The sequence below is a fragment of the Heloderma suspectum genome, chromosome 6 (genome assembly GCF_057233095.1).
Source record: "Heloderma suspectum isolate Gila_16-S chromosome 6, 16-S_ref, whole genome shotgun sequence".
NCBI classification, from domain to species: Eukaryota; Metazoa; Chordata; class Lepidosauria; order Squamata; family Helodermatidae; genus Heloderma; species Heloderma suspectum.
This window is the reverse complement of record NC_139463.1, coordinates 92298122-92314557: the sequence shown is the minus strand read 5'-3', so window position 1 is coordinate 92314557 and position 16436 is coordinate 92298122. Positions and strand designations below refer to the sequence as shown.

Below are 16436 nucleotides of genomic sequence, written 5' to 3'. Positions count from 1 at the left end.
CCTTCTCTTTGCAAGGTGGCCTGCTTTACCATTCCAGCTGGGTCTATGTGCCTTCTAGACCCCTCTGTGAGAAGGTCCTCCAACAGTGCCATGAGTCCCCCACCGCTGGGCATTTTGGCATCGCCAAGAGTGGGATTTTTGGTGGCCTCGTGTGTGTCGGGACGTCAAGACCTATGTCGCCTCCTGCCCAACCTGCCAGCAGGTGAAGGCCCCCTCAGGCAAGCCCAGAGGCGTGCTTCACCCCCTGCCTACCCCCTCAAGACCTTGGAAACCCTTGACTTCATCACTGACTTGCCTCACCCACATGGTAAGACCACTATTCCGGTGGTGGTGGATTTGTTTTCTAAGATGGCCCATTTCATCCCCTGCTCTGGGTTGCCCACAGCCAGGGAGATGGCGGACCTTTTTTTGGCACATATTTTCCATCTCCACGGATGGCCCAAGGGTCTTATTTTGGATAGGGGGGCCCAATTCACTGCCCATTTCTGGAGGGAGCTACTTGGGCTTCTCCATGTGATGCTCCGACTTTCCTCCGCCCACCATCCATAGACGGACGGTCAGACCAAGCGCATCAATGTGACTCTGGTGCAATATTTGCGCTGTTAAGTCAATTACCTAGGGATGTCAGAGAATTCCACCATGAATCTAGGGGAGGCCGAATGCCAGCGCATTCGGCCCACCGAAATCGGTGGCAGAACTGTCTGCCCCCCCCCGCCCCCCCGGGATGGGACTTATCTTGGGCGGATCTTCCTGGGGGCGGCGGCGGCTCTGGCTGTGGTTCAGCGGTAGTACGAAATCCACAGCAATGGTAACCAAGGTCAGTGCCCTGCTTCTGACTGTGAGATTCCCTTGGGGGCAGCACCAGATCTGAGGGCTCCAAGCAAGGTGCTTCCTTTCCACCCAGACAGCTCTGCTTCTTTTAAGGAAAATACATAAGGAGGCAGTGGCACGAGCTCCCCCTCCTCCTAGCCTGGTGCCAAGAAAAGGTGCTATGGTGCTGGCTGTCCAGCCAAGACTGCATCCCCATGGCATCTGTCTTCAACTTGAGTTGTATTGTTCTCCTTTGCTGGAGTTGAACCAATCAGAGACTGTGCTTGTGTCTATGCAGCCAATGAGCATTGAAGGGATGGGCTTTTTGCTTCTCCAGCACCTTCATTGGCTGTTTCCTCTGAAAGGCAGTGACTGATGTGCTTAGGGATGTAAGAAAGTCACTTACATTTTTGCAGAATTGATTCACAGTGGGCGGGGTGGCGCTCCGTCCCTCCCCACAGAATCTTCGACGGGGGGGCGACGATCCTGTCCTGCCCCCTGGAATCCAATCTGGCCAGCTCCACTCTGTGGCAGCTCTGCGGCGCAGCCGGCCAGGCCTTTCTGCAGCTGGAGTTCTGGCCGCGTACTGGCTGCTGCGGACGCAAATGGCGGCCACCATAGCAGCCACCATTTGTGTCCAGCCAGGCTGCCATGATTGGCTAAGTAAGTATTTACATAGCCTATCACTGCTGGGGGAAAAAAAAAAGCGTATGCAAATGGCGGCAGCTCCGACAGACGTGATTTGCGTTCCCTATTTTTCTCAGTTTTAGCCTACATAAATATTTACGTAGGCTATTACGGCAAAAAAAGGGGGAACGCAAATAGCGTAGTGGGCGCTATTTGTGTTCTCCCCCCCCATAATAGCTTATGTAAATATTTACGTAGGCTAAAACTGCAGAAAACAAAGGAACACAAATGGCTCCACTACGCTATTTGCGTTCCCCTTTTTTTCACTGTCATTGCCTACATAAATATTTACATAGACTAAAACAGAGAAAAATAGGGAACACAAATGGCGGCCGCCGTAGCCGCCACCATTTGCATACGCCATTTTGTTTTGTTTTATTTGCTTGGCATGCCATGATAGGCTATGTAAAAACTTATGTAGCCTATCACGGCAAAGACCAGAATGCAAATGGCGGCCATGGCAGCCGGTTGAAAGACTAGCCACCACCGCCGCCGGAGCCACCACCATCTGGAACATCCACCCTAGGTAAGCCTCGTCCTAGGGGGAATCCGGGGGGGGGCAAACCATTCCACCATGGATATCGGGGGGCCAAATGCCAGTGCATTTGGAATCAATGAAATCTGTGGCAGAATTCTCCGCCATCCCTAGATGTGCTACTCAAATTCAGTAATGCTGGCGACTTTCAGATGTTGCATTTTGGGGCTTCAGACTCAACCAGAGTCTTCAGCAGCAGCTTGGCAGGAGGAGGAGCCACCATCATCTTGGCCCCAGCTGCTAGGGATGTACTAAAGTCACTTACATTACAGCGAAATTGATTCGAGGTGGGGGGAGGCACTCTGTCCCTCCCCCCGAAATTCTGGCCAGGGGGGAGGTGCTCCATCCCTCCCCCCCGAAATTCTGGCTGGCTGGCTCCGCTCCGCAGGGATTCTGCGGAGCCGCCGGCCTGCTCCGCCTGGCTAGCAGGGACGCAAATGGCAGCGGCCATAGCCGCCACCGTTTGCGTCCATGCAGTCAGACGTGATAGGCTACATAAATGTTTACGTAGCCTATCACAGCTGATTTGCGTTTGTGCATTTGTTTTTTTTTTCTTTTAAATCAGCCATGATAGGCTACGTAAACTTTTACGTAGCCTATCACGGTGTTTTTTAAAAATCTAGCTGTGATAGACTATGTAAATCTTTACGTAGCCTATCACGTTTTTTTGTTTTTTGTTTTTTTAACTGGAAATAGCGGCGGCGGCAGACGGTCAGAAGACCGGCCGCGGCAGCCGCCGCGGCCGAATCGCCGCCGAACCGCCGCCACAGCCACCAGTACCAGAAAGATTCGCCCAAGGTAAGTCCCATCCCGGGGGGGGGGGGAGACCATTTCGCCACTGATTTCGGGGGGCTGAATGTGCTGGCATTCGGCCTCCCCGAGATTCGTGGCAAAATTCTCTGACATACCTAGAATATTTCTTGCTCTCCTGCTGTGCACTCTCCCATGCTGTGGCACAACTATCATTGTTTGATTAATGATAATTTCCCTTGGCCATATCAATATTGGATGATCAATGCTATGCATCACATGGTGTCCATGCAGTATTAGCTTGCTTGCTTCTTATTTTTTCTAATGATGGTTGCATTCCCTTAGCCACACAAATGCACAGCTCGTTCTCACTGGGGCACAATTAGACATGGCACCGTGAGATCTGTGATCATGGTGAGAAGTGTACAGAAAGCTGCATTTCTCCATGCAGTGTCCCAAATTTGTGTTGTACTGATGACATCAGAATCCTCAGCCTATACGTTTGTGGCCAGGTTTTGATCTTGAAAATGGGGACAAGTGATGGAAGAAGATATCACCTTCAGGAATGCTAAAACTGTATGAGAAGCAAATTTAAGAAGTAGAATTGCAACAACAAATGGCACCTCTATAAATAATTCACAGGCCACAAAGGAGAAAGCAGCAGATGGCAGTGCCATTTACTGTTGACAAACTTGAGAAGTTGACTTTACAAAGGTCAACACTGTCTAGACCTCCATAGGATTTTTTTGGTTTCTGGAAACTGGAAATGTCCAACCTCCATTTCCAGAGACTGCACTCCCACTCCCTCCCCCTCATAGCCAGTATGATTCTTTCCATGCCACCAATTCTCATGCTCGTAATGGAGGGTGGAGAGCACACAAAGGGGTGGTTCTGGGGGCAAGGAGGGAAGAAGACTGCAAATCCACTTTAGACAGCTTCCTATTGCGTCTATGGGCTCCCTGAAGCCAGAGCTAGGAGTGACGAAGTGTGTGTCTAACCACAAATCCCCTAGGTGCGCCTTCTGCATAGGATAGTCAGGATCCTTCAAGTTCAGGAGTTGCCCATGATCTCTATAGGACTGTGCCCTTAATATAAAACTGAGAACCACATTAGATGGTTGAGGCCATTACCTGCCATAACTGCATTTTCTCTTTCTCTCCTTTGATGAGTTTTCGTTTGGATGAATACATCACATGTAGAGCATGAGCCACAGAATAGACAGCATTGTAGATGCTATAGCTGTGACCAGTTACACTCATTGGAAGGATATTCCTAGGAAGCCTCTCAATCATCTCTTCTCCAGTGCAGTTCTCCCCTCCTGTGTTTCTCAGAACAGAATCTGGGAATACACAGTCAAAGGCATGTGACCAGAAGTCTCTGATAAATCCATCATCTTTATTGCTGGTAGGGTTTCTACTCTGAAGAAACTCTGGGAAACCTTTAAGTTCATCTGAGTGAACTCCAATAGATATCGCCCCATGGAAGGTCTGTATATTCCAACTGCGTTGTTCCTTGCCATAAGATTTTAACTCTGGCTGGGCTGTCAGAATCCATGCTTTGCCTTTTGGGTTTTGCATTGTATCTACCGTTTGCGATAGATTCAGCAGCCATCTAAAGATCACCATGGAAGAAGCATCTCCATAGAAGACCAATACCGTGGCTTTGCTCTTCATGACTTTCCCATGAAGCCCCAGTGCCCAATTCATGAACTCTCCCTTCTCAGCAAGGTAACCTAAATTGGTAAACGATTCCATGAAAGCGAAACAAATGCCATTCTGGGAAAATACTGGAAACATGTTCTGCATGAACCATTCTAAATTTACACTATCCACGGCAAACAACCCAATCCATGTCCATTTGAAGTGGTACAGTAATTGAAGAACTCCCCTGAGCTGATGGGTATCATCGGGCACCATCCGGTACAAGGAACGGACTTGGTTCCTCTCCATCCTCACTGGGTCAAATGTGTACAAGAGCTAAAGACAGTTCAAGGAAAGGGTATTGTGGCATATGCATTTTTTTAAAAAAGAATCAAAATTAAACAGGAGTGTGTGGGGAGCACACATGCATGCAGTAGTATATTTTTAAAAGACAGTTCTTAATCCCTAAAGTTAACTGAACTTCTTTGAAAGATTATATTGTGTGGTTTTAGGCCTGATATTCCTACAAAATACCATGTGGATTCTTCACTTTCATACATTGCTTTTTCCTCACTTTTTATTTCTTTATTCATTTGTGAACGGACTTCTTTCTTCATTGATAGGACTTATAAAAACATTAAAAAATACCTAAGAATGTAAGTATTGCACTTGTTTCATGGAAGGAATATGACAGTTACATGATCAGTGGAAGAATTCATTTCTTCAACAATTTAAACTGGATATTTTAACCAACTGGCATCAGCTTGATCGATCTATCTATCTATCTATCTATCTATCTATCTATCTATCTATCTATCATCTATCTATCCTCCTCATCATCATTTATCTCTACATTCAGTAAACAAACAAATATTTGGGTTTCACATGTTGTGTTCAGCGCATTCCATGTTCACTCAAGTCCCAAAATGTGCTTGAGTGGTTGAAGATACAGTTGGAAGAGAGGAGAACACAGCACAACTTGAGGAAAAGCAGATGAAACATGAGACAACAATGATATGAAGGATGGTAGGATTAGCAAGTGGATCAATGGTTTTCAAAGGGGTAGTAGGGGAAATGCCCTGCAGTCATGGTGACTGGGAACCAAAGATAAATGGACTGGTACAGAAACACCATACTGAGATGGTTCCAAGAGAGAGTTCACCTGATAGGGACAACTCATTCCCAAGTGAAGTATTGTAGTCCAATTTTGCTGAGGCTGGTGCTAACCATCCCTGTTGCCAGCAATCAACAAACTTACATGTGCAAAGAAAAGGAATGGGTGAATCAGTGTATATGCTTATCAGTTATTTAGTTGATAAATAACTGATTTATACCCCACTTTCCATTTAAGATGGCACTCAAGGCACTTGACAGTATAAAACCAAGTTTTAAATGAACTGAGTTAAAACAATCATAAAACCAAACAGGTTAAAAACAGAATTAAATAATACATCAAGAAAAGAAATAAATACAGCACCAACCCAATAAAACCCACTCCACCAATAAACCAGTTTATATGCCAAGGAACTGGCTGAATGAAATATTTTCCTGCCCCTGGAAGGACAGCAGAGATGGAGGGAGACAACCTAGCCCCTATCTGCAGGGAATTCCACAGCCTGGGAACAGCCACTAAAAGACTTTCTTTTGTGTCCCCACCAAACATGCTTCTGAGAGCAGTGGAACTGAGAGAAGGGAATCTCTGGAAGATCATAGCACCTGGGGAGACTTCTATGGGAAACTGCATTATGTCATGTAGCCTGCTCCTAAGTTGTATAGGACTTCAAAGTTCATCTCCTATCAGTTAGGATCTAATCAGCACTTTGAATCATATCTGGCAACAGAGCAGAGCAGTAGCCAGTGAAACAGACCGGAAGCAGTGAAGTTGCTGTAAGAAGTGAGTCATGTGCTCCCTCCATGTAACCAGCCCCAGTGATGCTTCTGGCTGCAGCATCCTGGATCAACTGACATTTCTGAACACTTTCAAAGGCAGCTCCACATGGACCATGTTACTGAAGTAGACATAGGATATAACTAAGGTATGCATGTGGCCATGGCCTGATCAGACATCTCCAGGAATGGGTGCAATTGATGCCCTACCATCTTCATGGCAAGCTCAACTGTTATGGTTACAATCCACACCAGTCTCTTACCTGTGGAATTTTGTAGATGCCCAAAACAGTGGTGATCTGGTGGGAGATACCTGCATAAAGTCCCTCAATGATGGCTCTTGAGACTCTATGGATGCCACAGTTGTAGTTGGGGAGAAGAATGTTCCTCGGGGAAATAAACTGCATCATGGCACGATAGGCCAGCTTATGATTTAAACAGGTGTCATAAATCTCAAATCCCACAGTGATATTGGGTAAAAGCTGGGTGTTGTCATTGATCTCCTTCACCGCAAATGCCAAGGCCAAGATGTGCTGGTAGTTATCAGTCATTACACTAGAAAGAGATTTTCATTTTGTTTCACAAACATGTTATGTACTTAGTAATTTTTTTGCACTGTGTTGTGCACCTTTTTATTACCATTTGTAGTTACAGTTTTAAAATACTGTCTATTATAATGGGTTGGACTCGATGGTCTTATAAGCTCCTTCCAGTCCTACTGTTCTATGATTCTAGGATTCTATGATCCTATGAGTACATTCTCTCACAGAGAAGCTTCACACATGCTAGCTCTGAACACATATATCTCATGCCTGCTATCTGAATTTCCATTTCCCCACACCCACGATCTGTGATGGTTCCAGAAGCAGCCACATTGGTCTCTGGTGGGACCAGGAGAATACTCTGGCAAAGGTTACAAAGCCTAGTAAATGTATGCATCCTTCCTCTGCTGATTTGATCAATAGAAGTCGCTCCCAGGTAACTACAGAAATAATCACAATGCCATCCAGAATACAAATCACCACCCAGGAGTCACAAGGGTTATGTTTTGAATTGGCCAATCCATTGTCTCTGTGGGTAATATACCCCAATCCTGAAACTCTCCACATTCTAAACAGCAGGTCAAGCATGTCCTGAGCATCCTGCTGACACCTTTGTTTAATTGACTACTCTGTGCTGTACCGATATTACCATGAATAACCAGCTAGATATAAATTAATCAAATGGCGAGGAACCTCTGTGAACTCTCTTTTCAGTCCCAGAAGCAAGCAGGGATGCTCAGGTGGAGCATGGCATGTCTGACCAGTTTAGGAGGTGGGGATGTCTCAGTATTGGGCCATGTTTTGTTTGTTTGTTTTGACCCCTCCCGACTCCAGCCCAGAGTCACTGAGTTCTTTGTAGGGTGGAGAATTTCAAGCGGCTATTTGCACACAGCTCTATTTCAAACTAGAGGTCATTTTCAAGAAAATCGGAGATATCAAGGAGACATTTTGTGCAAAAACAGGCATGATAAAGGACATAGAAGGCAGGGACCTAACAGAAGCAGAGGAGATTAAGAAGAGGTGGAAAGAAGACACAGAAGAACTATGCAGGAAAGATCTTAATGTCCCTGATAGCCATGATAGTGCCTTAGCCAGACAACCTAGAGAGTGAAGTCAAGTGAGCCTTAGGAAGCATTAGTAACAACAAAGCTAGCAGAGATGAAAGTATTCCAGCAGAGCTATTTCACATCCTAAAAGATGATACTGTTAAAATGCTGCACTCAATATGCCAACAAATTTGGAACACTCAACAGTGCCCACAAGACTGGAAAATGTCAGTTTACATTCCAATTCCAAAGAAGGGCAATGCCAAAGAGTGTTCAAACTACCACGCAATTGCACTCATTTCACATGTCAGCAAGGTTATGCTCACAAGCCTACAAGCTAGGCTTCAGCAGTATGTGAACCGAGAACTACTGGAAGTACAAGCTGGGTTCTGAAGAGGCAGAGGAACAGGAGATCAAATGGCCAACATTTGCTGGATCATGGAGAATGCAAGATAATTCCAGAAAAACGTCTATTTCTGCTTCATTGACTATGCTAAAGCCTTTGATTGTGTGGATCACAACAAACTCTGGCAAATTCTGAAGCAGTTGGGAGTACCAGACCACCTTACCTGTCTCGTGAGAAACCTGTACGAGGGTCAAGAAGCAACAGTAAGAACCAGACATGGAACAACCGATTGGTTCCAAATTGGGAAAGGAGTACGACAAGGATGCATATTGTCACCCTGCTTATTTAACTTGTATGCAGAGCACATCATGAGAAATGCCGGGCTGGACGAATCACAGGTCGGAATTAAGATTGCCAGGAGAATTATCAACAACCTCCTATATGCAGATGATATCACCCTAATGGCAGAAAGCGAAGAGGATCTAAAGAGCCTTTTGCTGAGGGTCAAAGAGGAGAGTGCAAAAGCTGGTTTGAAACTCAACATTAAAAAAACTAAGATCATGGCATCTGGCCCCATCACGTCCTGGCATATAGAAGGGGAAGAAATGGAAGCAGTGACAGATTTTACTTTCTTGGGCTCCAAGATCACCGCAGACGGTGACTGTAGCCATGAAATTAAAAGACGCTTGCTCCTGGGGAGGAAAGCTATGGCAAACCTAGACAGCATAGTCAGAAGCAGAGACATCACCTTACCGACAAAGGTTCATATAATAAAAGCTATGGTTTTCCCAGTAGCAACATATGGTTGTGAGAGCTGGACTATAAGGAAGGCTGAGTGCCCAAAAATTGATGCGTTTGAACTGTGGTGCTGGAGAAGACTCTAACAAGTCCCCTGGGCTGCAAAGAGGTCAAATCAGTCAATCCTAAAGGAAATCAACCCTGAGTGCTCATTGGAAGGACAGATACTGAAGCTGAGGCTCAAATATTTTGGCCACCTAATGCGAAGAGAAAACTCTCTGGAAAAGACCCTGATGCTTGGAAAGATTGAAGGCAAAAAGGAGAAGGGGATGGCAGAGGATGAGATGGCTAGATAGCATCACCGATGCAATGAATATGGACTTGAGCATGTTCTGGGAGAGAGTGCAGGACAGGAAGGCCTGGCGTGCTATGGTCCATGGGGTCACAAAGAGTCGGACACGACTTAATGATGGAACAACTATTTCAAACACTGCCATGGTCCAAGGGGGTATTATCCAACCTTATTGCAATAGCTAAAAGGGGTCAGCAAGGCGTATCCTTTCACTTGTGCCAATTAATCTGTACTTGAATAGTTCCCTGTTGTGTCGTTTATTCATCTAAGGGGCACAGGAGTGCAACTTTACTTAAATTGAGTCACACACAAAATTCTTCCACTGTTATAAGCCTCAGAATGCTGCTGATTATAACAATGACATCTGTAGAACTAACTAGCTGAAAGAGCACATCCTCCATCTACCTGAAGAGGTTCATACTTGTGCAAAATCTGAAACCAGTTTGAGAGTCACAGCAAGTTAAATTGTTCTGAAACTGGATACATTTGTATTTTGAACTCCAAGTTCTGGCTCATCATAGAATATATTCCATTCAACTTGTGGTAAAAAATAACCAATGTGCATTAGTCTGGCTTGTGGAGCATGCATGTTTTCCATTGGTTTGGTGAAATTCTTTGCAGTGGGTCATTCATTATTAAATGATTTTTTGTTTGCCCCATTAAAACCTCTGGCAGCAACTGCAGGCAAAGCTATGTCAGGCACGCTCAGTTCCACTCTGAAGTTAGAATGCTGACTACTTCAAAGGAATTCTATTGCATTGTAAGCAAGCACAACTTGTGACATTGCACAACATCAACCCTGAGCATCAAGCATGTCACTTAACGACATCAGACTTAGCTTCCAATTTCCTGGCATTGTGTATCTTGAGCCAACATGAGATAATCTTAACTCTAGTCCTGGAACGGCAAGTTTATTAACCGTTGAATTACTATTATTTATTTGAAGTATTTTCATGCTGCTCCTCAGCCAAAGAGGCTCCCAGAGCAGCTTACACATAATCAACTATACAAGATATTCCCTGTCCACTGATTTGCAATCTGAAAAGACACAGCATACAAAGGAAAAGGAATGCAGCCAGAAGATGGTGGGGGGAAACCCCAAGACAGCAATTTTTTCAGCAAGGCTGGTTTAATACCCCTGCTTTCGCCTGTCATCTCCTTCAGTGCTATATGAACTGGGTGCTGGTATATAGAGGTATACATGGTAATAACTTACATAACATTTTCAAATATTTTTCTAGGAGGTATTTTGTTGAAGCCATATGGAGAAGTGTAAACCATGCTCTGATAAAGAAGGCCACTGAAGACAAATTCTCCCGCTTGAAAATACCTTTGAAGAATAGGCAGGGGATCCCATATTCCACAGTTAACTATGTGAGGTTTGCACACAACGTGTGGAAGGATCATCAGCTGCAATACCACTAAAACCACCATCCTAACTTCAGCAAATCCACCTTATGTTCACAGAACCTCTGTTACGGTTACCAATGAGCAAAACGACTTGAGTGGTTATTTCATATGCTGATAGGCATGAAGTACAGACTCTAAATGAAAAGTATCAGTAATCAGTTTGATGGAGACTTGTCCATCTCTCATCCCCAGCCTTTGTGCCCAATGATGCTGGGGAATATTTAATAATCTCTCCCAATCTCCTTTATTTCTTTGGTTGTTGGCCACTGGAACTCCACAGGGGATTGGATACGCAGCAGACTTAATCACAGTCCTTTTCATATTTGTAGGGGACTGAACTCAAAGTTCTATATTCTCTCTTGTATTGCAGAAAAACATGTTTTCTCATGTCTCAACATAATTATCATCACTTCAATAGCTGGATAGAATTGAACCACAGGAAGACCAGCAATTATAGATGTTCTGGAGACAGAGAAGGAATGTGTTTCCTTGGCAATAGGATGTTCCTGCATGGGTCAATCTATGTTCCTAAACTTAATGCCATCCCACTGGTTCTTCATCACTCATAATATCATGGAGGTCCATTGTCATAGCTTCCTTCTTGCTCTGTGTATGGGGGACCATTGGCCCTCCAGGGCTTAGATGCAGATTTAAGCTGATTCAACTGTGCTGGAAGAAGTAGATTTCCACACTGTGTACTTCCCATAGAACTCCCAGAGCCCCTTGAAAATGCTACACAGAGTCAGGAGACTCAAGGGTTGAGCTATGGGGGTGTGGAGGGAAGGACAGGGATCCCGAAATCTCTCCAGGAAGAAAGGTCTCTTTCTCTTGTGGAAGGCAGAACCTGGATCAAATCCTAGATGTTCTTGGACTGCAACTCCCATTTGCCCCAACCAGCATGGTCCATAGAGTTGCTGGGAGTTGTTCTGCAGCAAGATCTGGAGGGCACAGGTTCCCTACTCCTGTGCTAACGGAACCTCTTCTGGGATGACATTAAAATTAATGCTGTAGCCAGCTTGTCTAATTGTGTAGCGCAAGGCTTCATAGGTTTGACAATATCCATGAGGCCTTTTTCAGTATGTCTGTGTGTGTATGTGTGTACATCCGAATGTGTGATGCATAGGGCTATTTGCGTTCCCCGTTTTTTCCTTTTCTTCCCCTTCTATATTCCAGTAACTGATGGGGCCAGGTGCCATGATCTTAGTTTTTTTAATGCCGAGTTTCAAACCAGCTTTTGCAGTCTCTTCTTTCACCCTCAACAAGAGGGTCTTTAGATCCTCTTCACTTTCTGCCATTAGGGTGGTATCGTCTGCGTATCTGAGGTTGTTGGTAATTCTCCCAGCATTCTTAATTCTGACCTGTGATTCATTCAACCTGGTGTTTCTCATGATGTATTCTGCACATAAATTAAATAAGCAGGGTGACAATTAGGGATGTACTGAACTCACATTACCTTTTTGCAGAATCTTTCATGGTGGGGGGGAGGTGCTCCATCCCTCCCCCCAGAAGCCTTGATGGGGGGGAAGGCAATCTGGTCCTCCCCCCCTGGAATCTTTGATGGCTGGCTCCGCTCCGCGGCCAGCCCACGGAGCAGCTGGCCAGGGCCATCCGCAGCCGGATTTCGGCCACTGATGGGCTGCTGTGGACACAAATGGTGGCTGCCATAGCCGCTGCCATTTGCATCCAGCCAGGCAGCTGTGATAGGCTACATAAGAATTTACGTAGCCTATCATGGCTAACTCCACAAAAAACAAAAAACAAAACTAGCGTACGCAAATGGCGGCGGCTATGGCGGCCACCATTTGCGTTTCTTTTTTTTTGCCGTTTTATCTTACATAAATATTTACGTAAGATAAATCGGCAAAAAATAGGGAACGCAAATGGTGGCCGCTGTCGCTGCCGCCATTTGTGTATGCTGGGGTCTTTTGGGGCTGGGGTTAGCTGTGATAGCCTACGTAAATTCTTACATAGCCTATCTCGGATGCAAGGATGGCAATGGCGGCGGCAGCAACCTGGCTGCGGCCAGCCAGGAGACTGGCCGCCGCCGCCAGAAGCGCCACTGCCACATCATCTGCATCCGGCGCATCCGCCCCAGGTAAGTGCCATCCAGGGGGGATTCCATCGGGGAGCAGGGGGGCGGGAGGCCATTCCACCATGGATTCTGGGCAGAATCTGTGGCTGAATTCTCTGCCATCCCTAGTGACAATATGCAGCTTTCTCATATTCCTTTCCCAATTTTGAACCAAACAGTTGTTCCAAGTCTGGTTCCTCCTGTTGCTTCTTGACCCTTGTACAGGCTTCTCGGGAGACAGTTAAGGTGGTCTGGTACTCCCATCTCTTTAAGAATTTGCCACAGATTGTTGTGATCCACACAATCAAAGGCTTTAGCGTAGTCAATGAAGCAGAAATAGATGTTTTTCTGGAATTATCTTGCTTTCACCATGATCCAGCGAATGTTGGCAATTTGGTCTCTAGTTCCTCTTCCTCTTCAGAACCCAGCTTGTACTTCTGGTAGTTCTTGGTTCACATACTGCTGAAGCCTAGCTTGTAGGATTTTGAGCATAACCTTGCTGGCATGTGAAATGAGTGCAATTGTACGGTAGTTTGAACACTCTTTGGCATTGCCCTTCTTTGGAATTGGAATGCAAAGTGACCTTTTCCAGTCTTGTGGCCGCTGTGGAGTGTTCCAAATGTGATGGCATACTGAGTGCAGCACTTTAACAGCATCATCTTTTAGGATTTTAAATAGCTCTGCTTGAATACTGTCATCTCTGCTAGCTTTGTTGTTACTAATGCTTCCTAAGGTCCACTTGACTTCACTCTCTAGGATGTCCGGCTCAAGTTCAGTGACCACACTATCATGCCTATCAGGGACATAAAGATCTTTCCTGTATAGTTCTTCTTTGTATTCTTTCCACCTCTTCTTAATCTCATCTGCCTCTGTTTAGATCCCTGCCTTGTTTGTCCTTTATCATGCCCGTCTTTGCACAAAACGTGCCCTTGATATCTCCAATTTTCTTGAAAAGATCTCTAGTCTTTCTCATTCTATTGTTTTCCTTGATTTCTTTGCACTGTTCATTTAAGAAGGCCTTTTTGTCTCTCCTTGCTATTCTCTGGAACTCTGCATTCAGTTGGATATATCTTCCCCTTTCTCCCTTGCTTTTCACTTCCCTTCTTTCCTCAGCTACTTGTAAAGCCTCATCAGACAGCCACTTGGCTTTCTTGCATTTCTTTTTCTTTGGGAGGGATTTAGTTGCTGCCTCCTGAACAACGTTACGGACTTCCGTCCATAGTTCCTCAGGCGCTCTGTCTATCAGGTCTTATCCCTTCAATCTATTCCTCACCTCCACTGTATGTTCATCAGGGATATGATTTAGGTCACCTGAATGCTTTAGTGGTTTTCCCTATGTTGTTCAATTTCAGCCGAAATTTTGCAACAAGCAGCTCATGATCTGAGGCACAGGCAGCTCCAGGTCTTGTTTTTACTGAATGTATAGAGCTTCTCCATTTTTGGCTGCAAAGGACATAATCAATCTGATTTCGATATTGACCATCTGGTGATGTGCATGTGTAGAGTCGCCTCTTGTGCTGTTGGAAAAGCGTGTTTGCTATGATCAGCGTGTTCTCTTGGCAAAACTCTATTAGCCTTTGTCCTGCTTCATTTTGGACACCAAAGCCATGCTTGCCTGTTATCCCGGTGATTTCTTGACTTCCTACTTTAGCATTCCAATCCCCTATGATGAAGAGGACATCTTTTGTTGGTGTTAGTTCTAGAAGGTGTTGTAGGTCTTCATAGAACCGATCAACCTCAGCTTCTTCAGCCTCAGTGGTTGGGGCATAGACTTGAATTACTGTGATGTTGAATGGTTTGCCTTGGATTCGTACTGAGATCATTCTATCATTTTTGAGATTGTACCCCAGTACTGCTTTTCCCACCCTTTTATTGACTATGAGTGCTACTCCATTTCTTCTAAGGGATTCTTGCCCACAGTAGTAGATATGATGGTCACCTCAATTAAATTCGCCCATGCCTGTCCATTTTAGTTTGCTGATTCCCAAGATGTCGATGTTCAATCTTGCCATCTCATGTTTGACCACCTACAGCTTACCTTGATTCATTGACCTTACATTCCAGGTTCCTAAACAATATTGTTCTTTACAGCATCGGATTTTCTTTTCACCACCAGACACATCCACAGCTGAGTGTCCTTTCAGCTTTGGCCCAGCTGCTGCACTTTTTCTGGCATTACTTGGAAATGCCCTCTGCTCTTCCCCAGTAGTATATTGGACACCTTCTGACCTGAGGGGCTCATCTTCTGGCGTCCTCTCTTTTAAACTTGTGATACGTTCCTTGGGGTTTTCTTGGCAAGAATACTGGAGTGTGTTGCCATTTCCTTCTCCAGTGGACCACATTCTGTCAGGACTCTCCACTATGACCTGTCCATCTTGGGTGGCCCTGCATGGCATAGCTTATGGCTTCACTGAGTTACGCAAGCCCCTTCGCCACAACAAGGCAGTGATCCATGAAGGGGAGTTTTAATTAGTGGGCTTCTTTCTATCTCTTGACAGACTGAGGTGCTGATCGGGCTTGTGGCCAATGTATACGTAGCCCCATTTGAGGGAAGGAAGCTTTCAATTCTAAGCTGTTTCTTCTTCTTCTTCTCCTTTTCCAACTTTTCTTCTCTAGGACTTATAGTGTGCCCTCTCTTTCTTAATCTACTTCTCCCTTTGGCGTTGAATAAATCCTTATTATTTTTCATATTTGTGGCTTCAATTGTCCCAGTATAGGTGGGAGCTGCATCTAGCAGATGTTGCTCTGTCATCATCTTCCTTCCTGTCTGACACACATAGGAAGTGGAAGGAAGGCCAAGCTATAAAGGAAGAGTACAGGTGGGTAGCACAGAATTGCAGGGATGGCATCAGGAAGGCTAAAGCTGAGAACGAGCTGTGGTTAGTGAGGGATGCCAAATGAAACAAAAACGCTTTGTTCAGGTGCATGCATAATAAAAGACAGAGGAAAGAAATGGTGGTTCAGCTCTTAAATAAAGATGTCAAAATGATAACAGATGACAAGGAAAAGGCAGAAGTGCTCAATTGCTACTTTGGCTCAGCCTTCTCCCAAAAGAAGGTCTATGATCCCCCTGGCAAATGCCAAGTATAGGCTGAAGGGACAGGATTGCAGCTTGAGATCGATAGGCATATAGTCAAGGGACATCTAATTACTTTGAATGAGTTCAAATCTCCAGGGCCAGATGAACTGCATCCCAGAGTGATAAATGAACTGGCAGAAGAACTCTCAGAACCACTGTTGATTATCTTTGAGCAATCATGGAGGATGGGTGAAGTGCCAATGATTGGAGGAGGGCTAATGTTGTCCCTATCTTCAAAAAGGAGAAAAAGGAGGAACCTGGGAACTACAGATGAGTCAATCTGACCTCAATCCCTGGGGAAATTCTGGAGCAAAAGATAAAGAGCAATCCATCTGTAAGCACCTTGAAAACAATGCAGTGATTACTTGAAGCGAACATGGATTTGTCAAGAAGAAATCCTGCCAAACTCATCTGATCTCATGTTTTGATCAAGTAACCTCCCTTGTGGACTGTGGGATTGCTGTGGACATAATAAACCTTGACTTCAGCAAAGCTTTCGACAAAGTGCCTCATGATATCCTGATGAGCAAACTAGCTCAATGT

The 16436-nt window shown here is 45.1% G+C and overlaps 1 protein-coding gene across 1 annotated transcript in view; it reads right to left on the bottom strand.

Annotated features, from left to right (window-relative positions):
• Positions 1–6860, bottom strand: part of LOC146341833 (vomeronasal type-2 receptor 26-like) — a 28665-nt gene extending 21805 nt beyond the window's left edge. Inside the window, exons 1-2 of the mRNA XM_084807052.1 lie at positions 6573–6860; positions 3913–4758 (exon numbers count right to left, since the gene is read on the bottom strand). Of these exons, the coding sequence (XP_084663178.1) occupies positions 3913–4758; positions 6573–6860 (1134 nt within the window). The remainder of the gene's footprint in view (positions 1–3912; positions 4759–6572) is intronic.
• Between the last annotated feature and the right edge of the window lie 9576 nt (positions 6861–16436).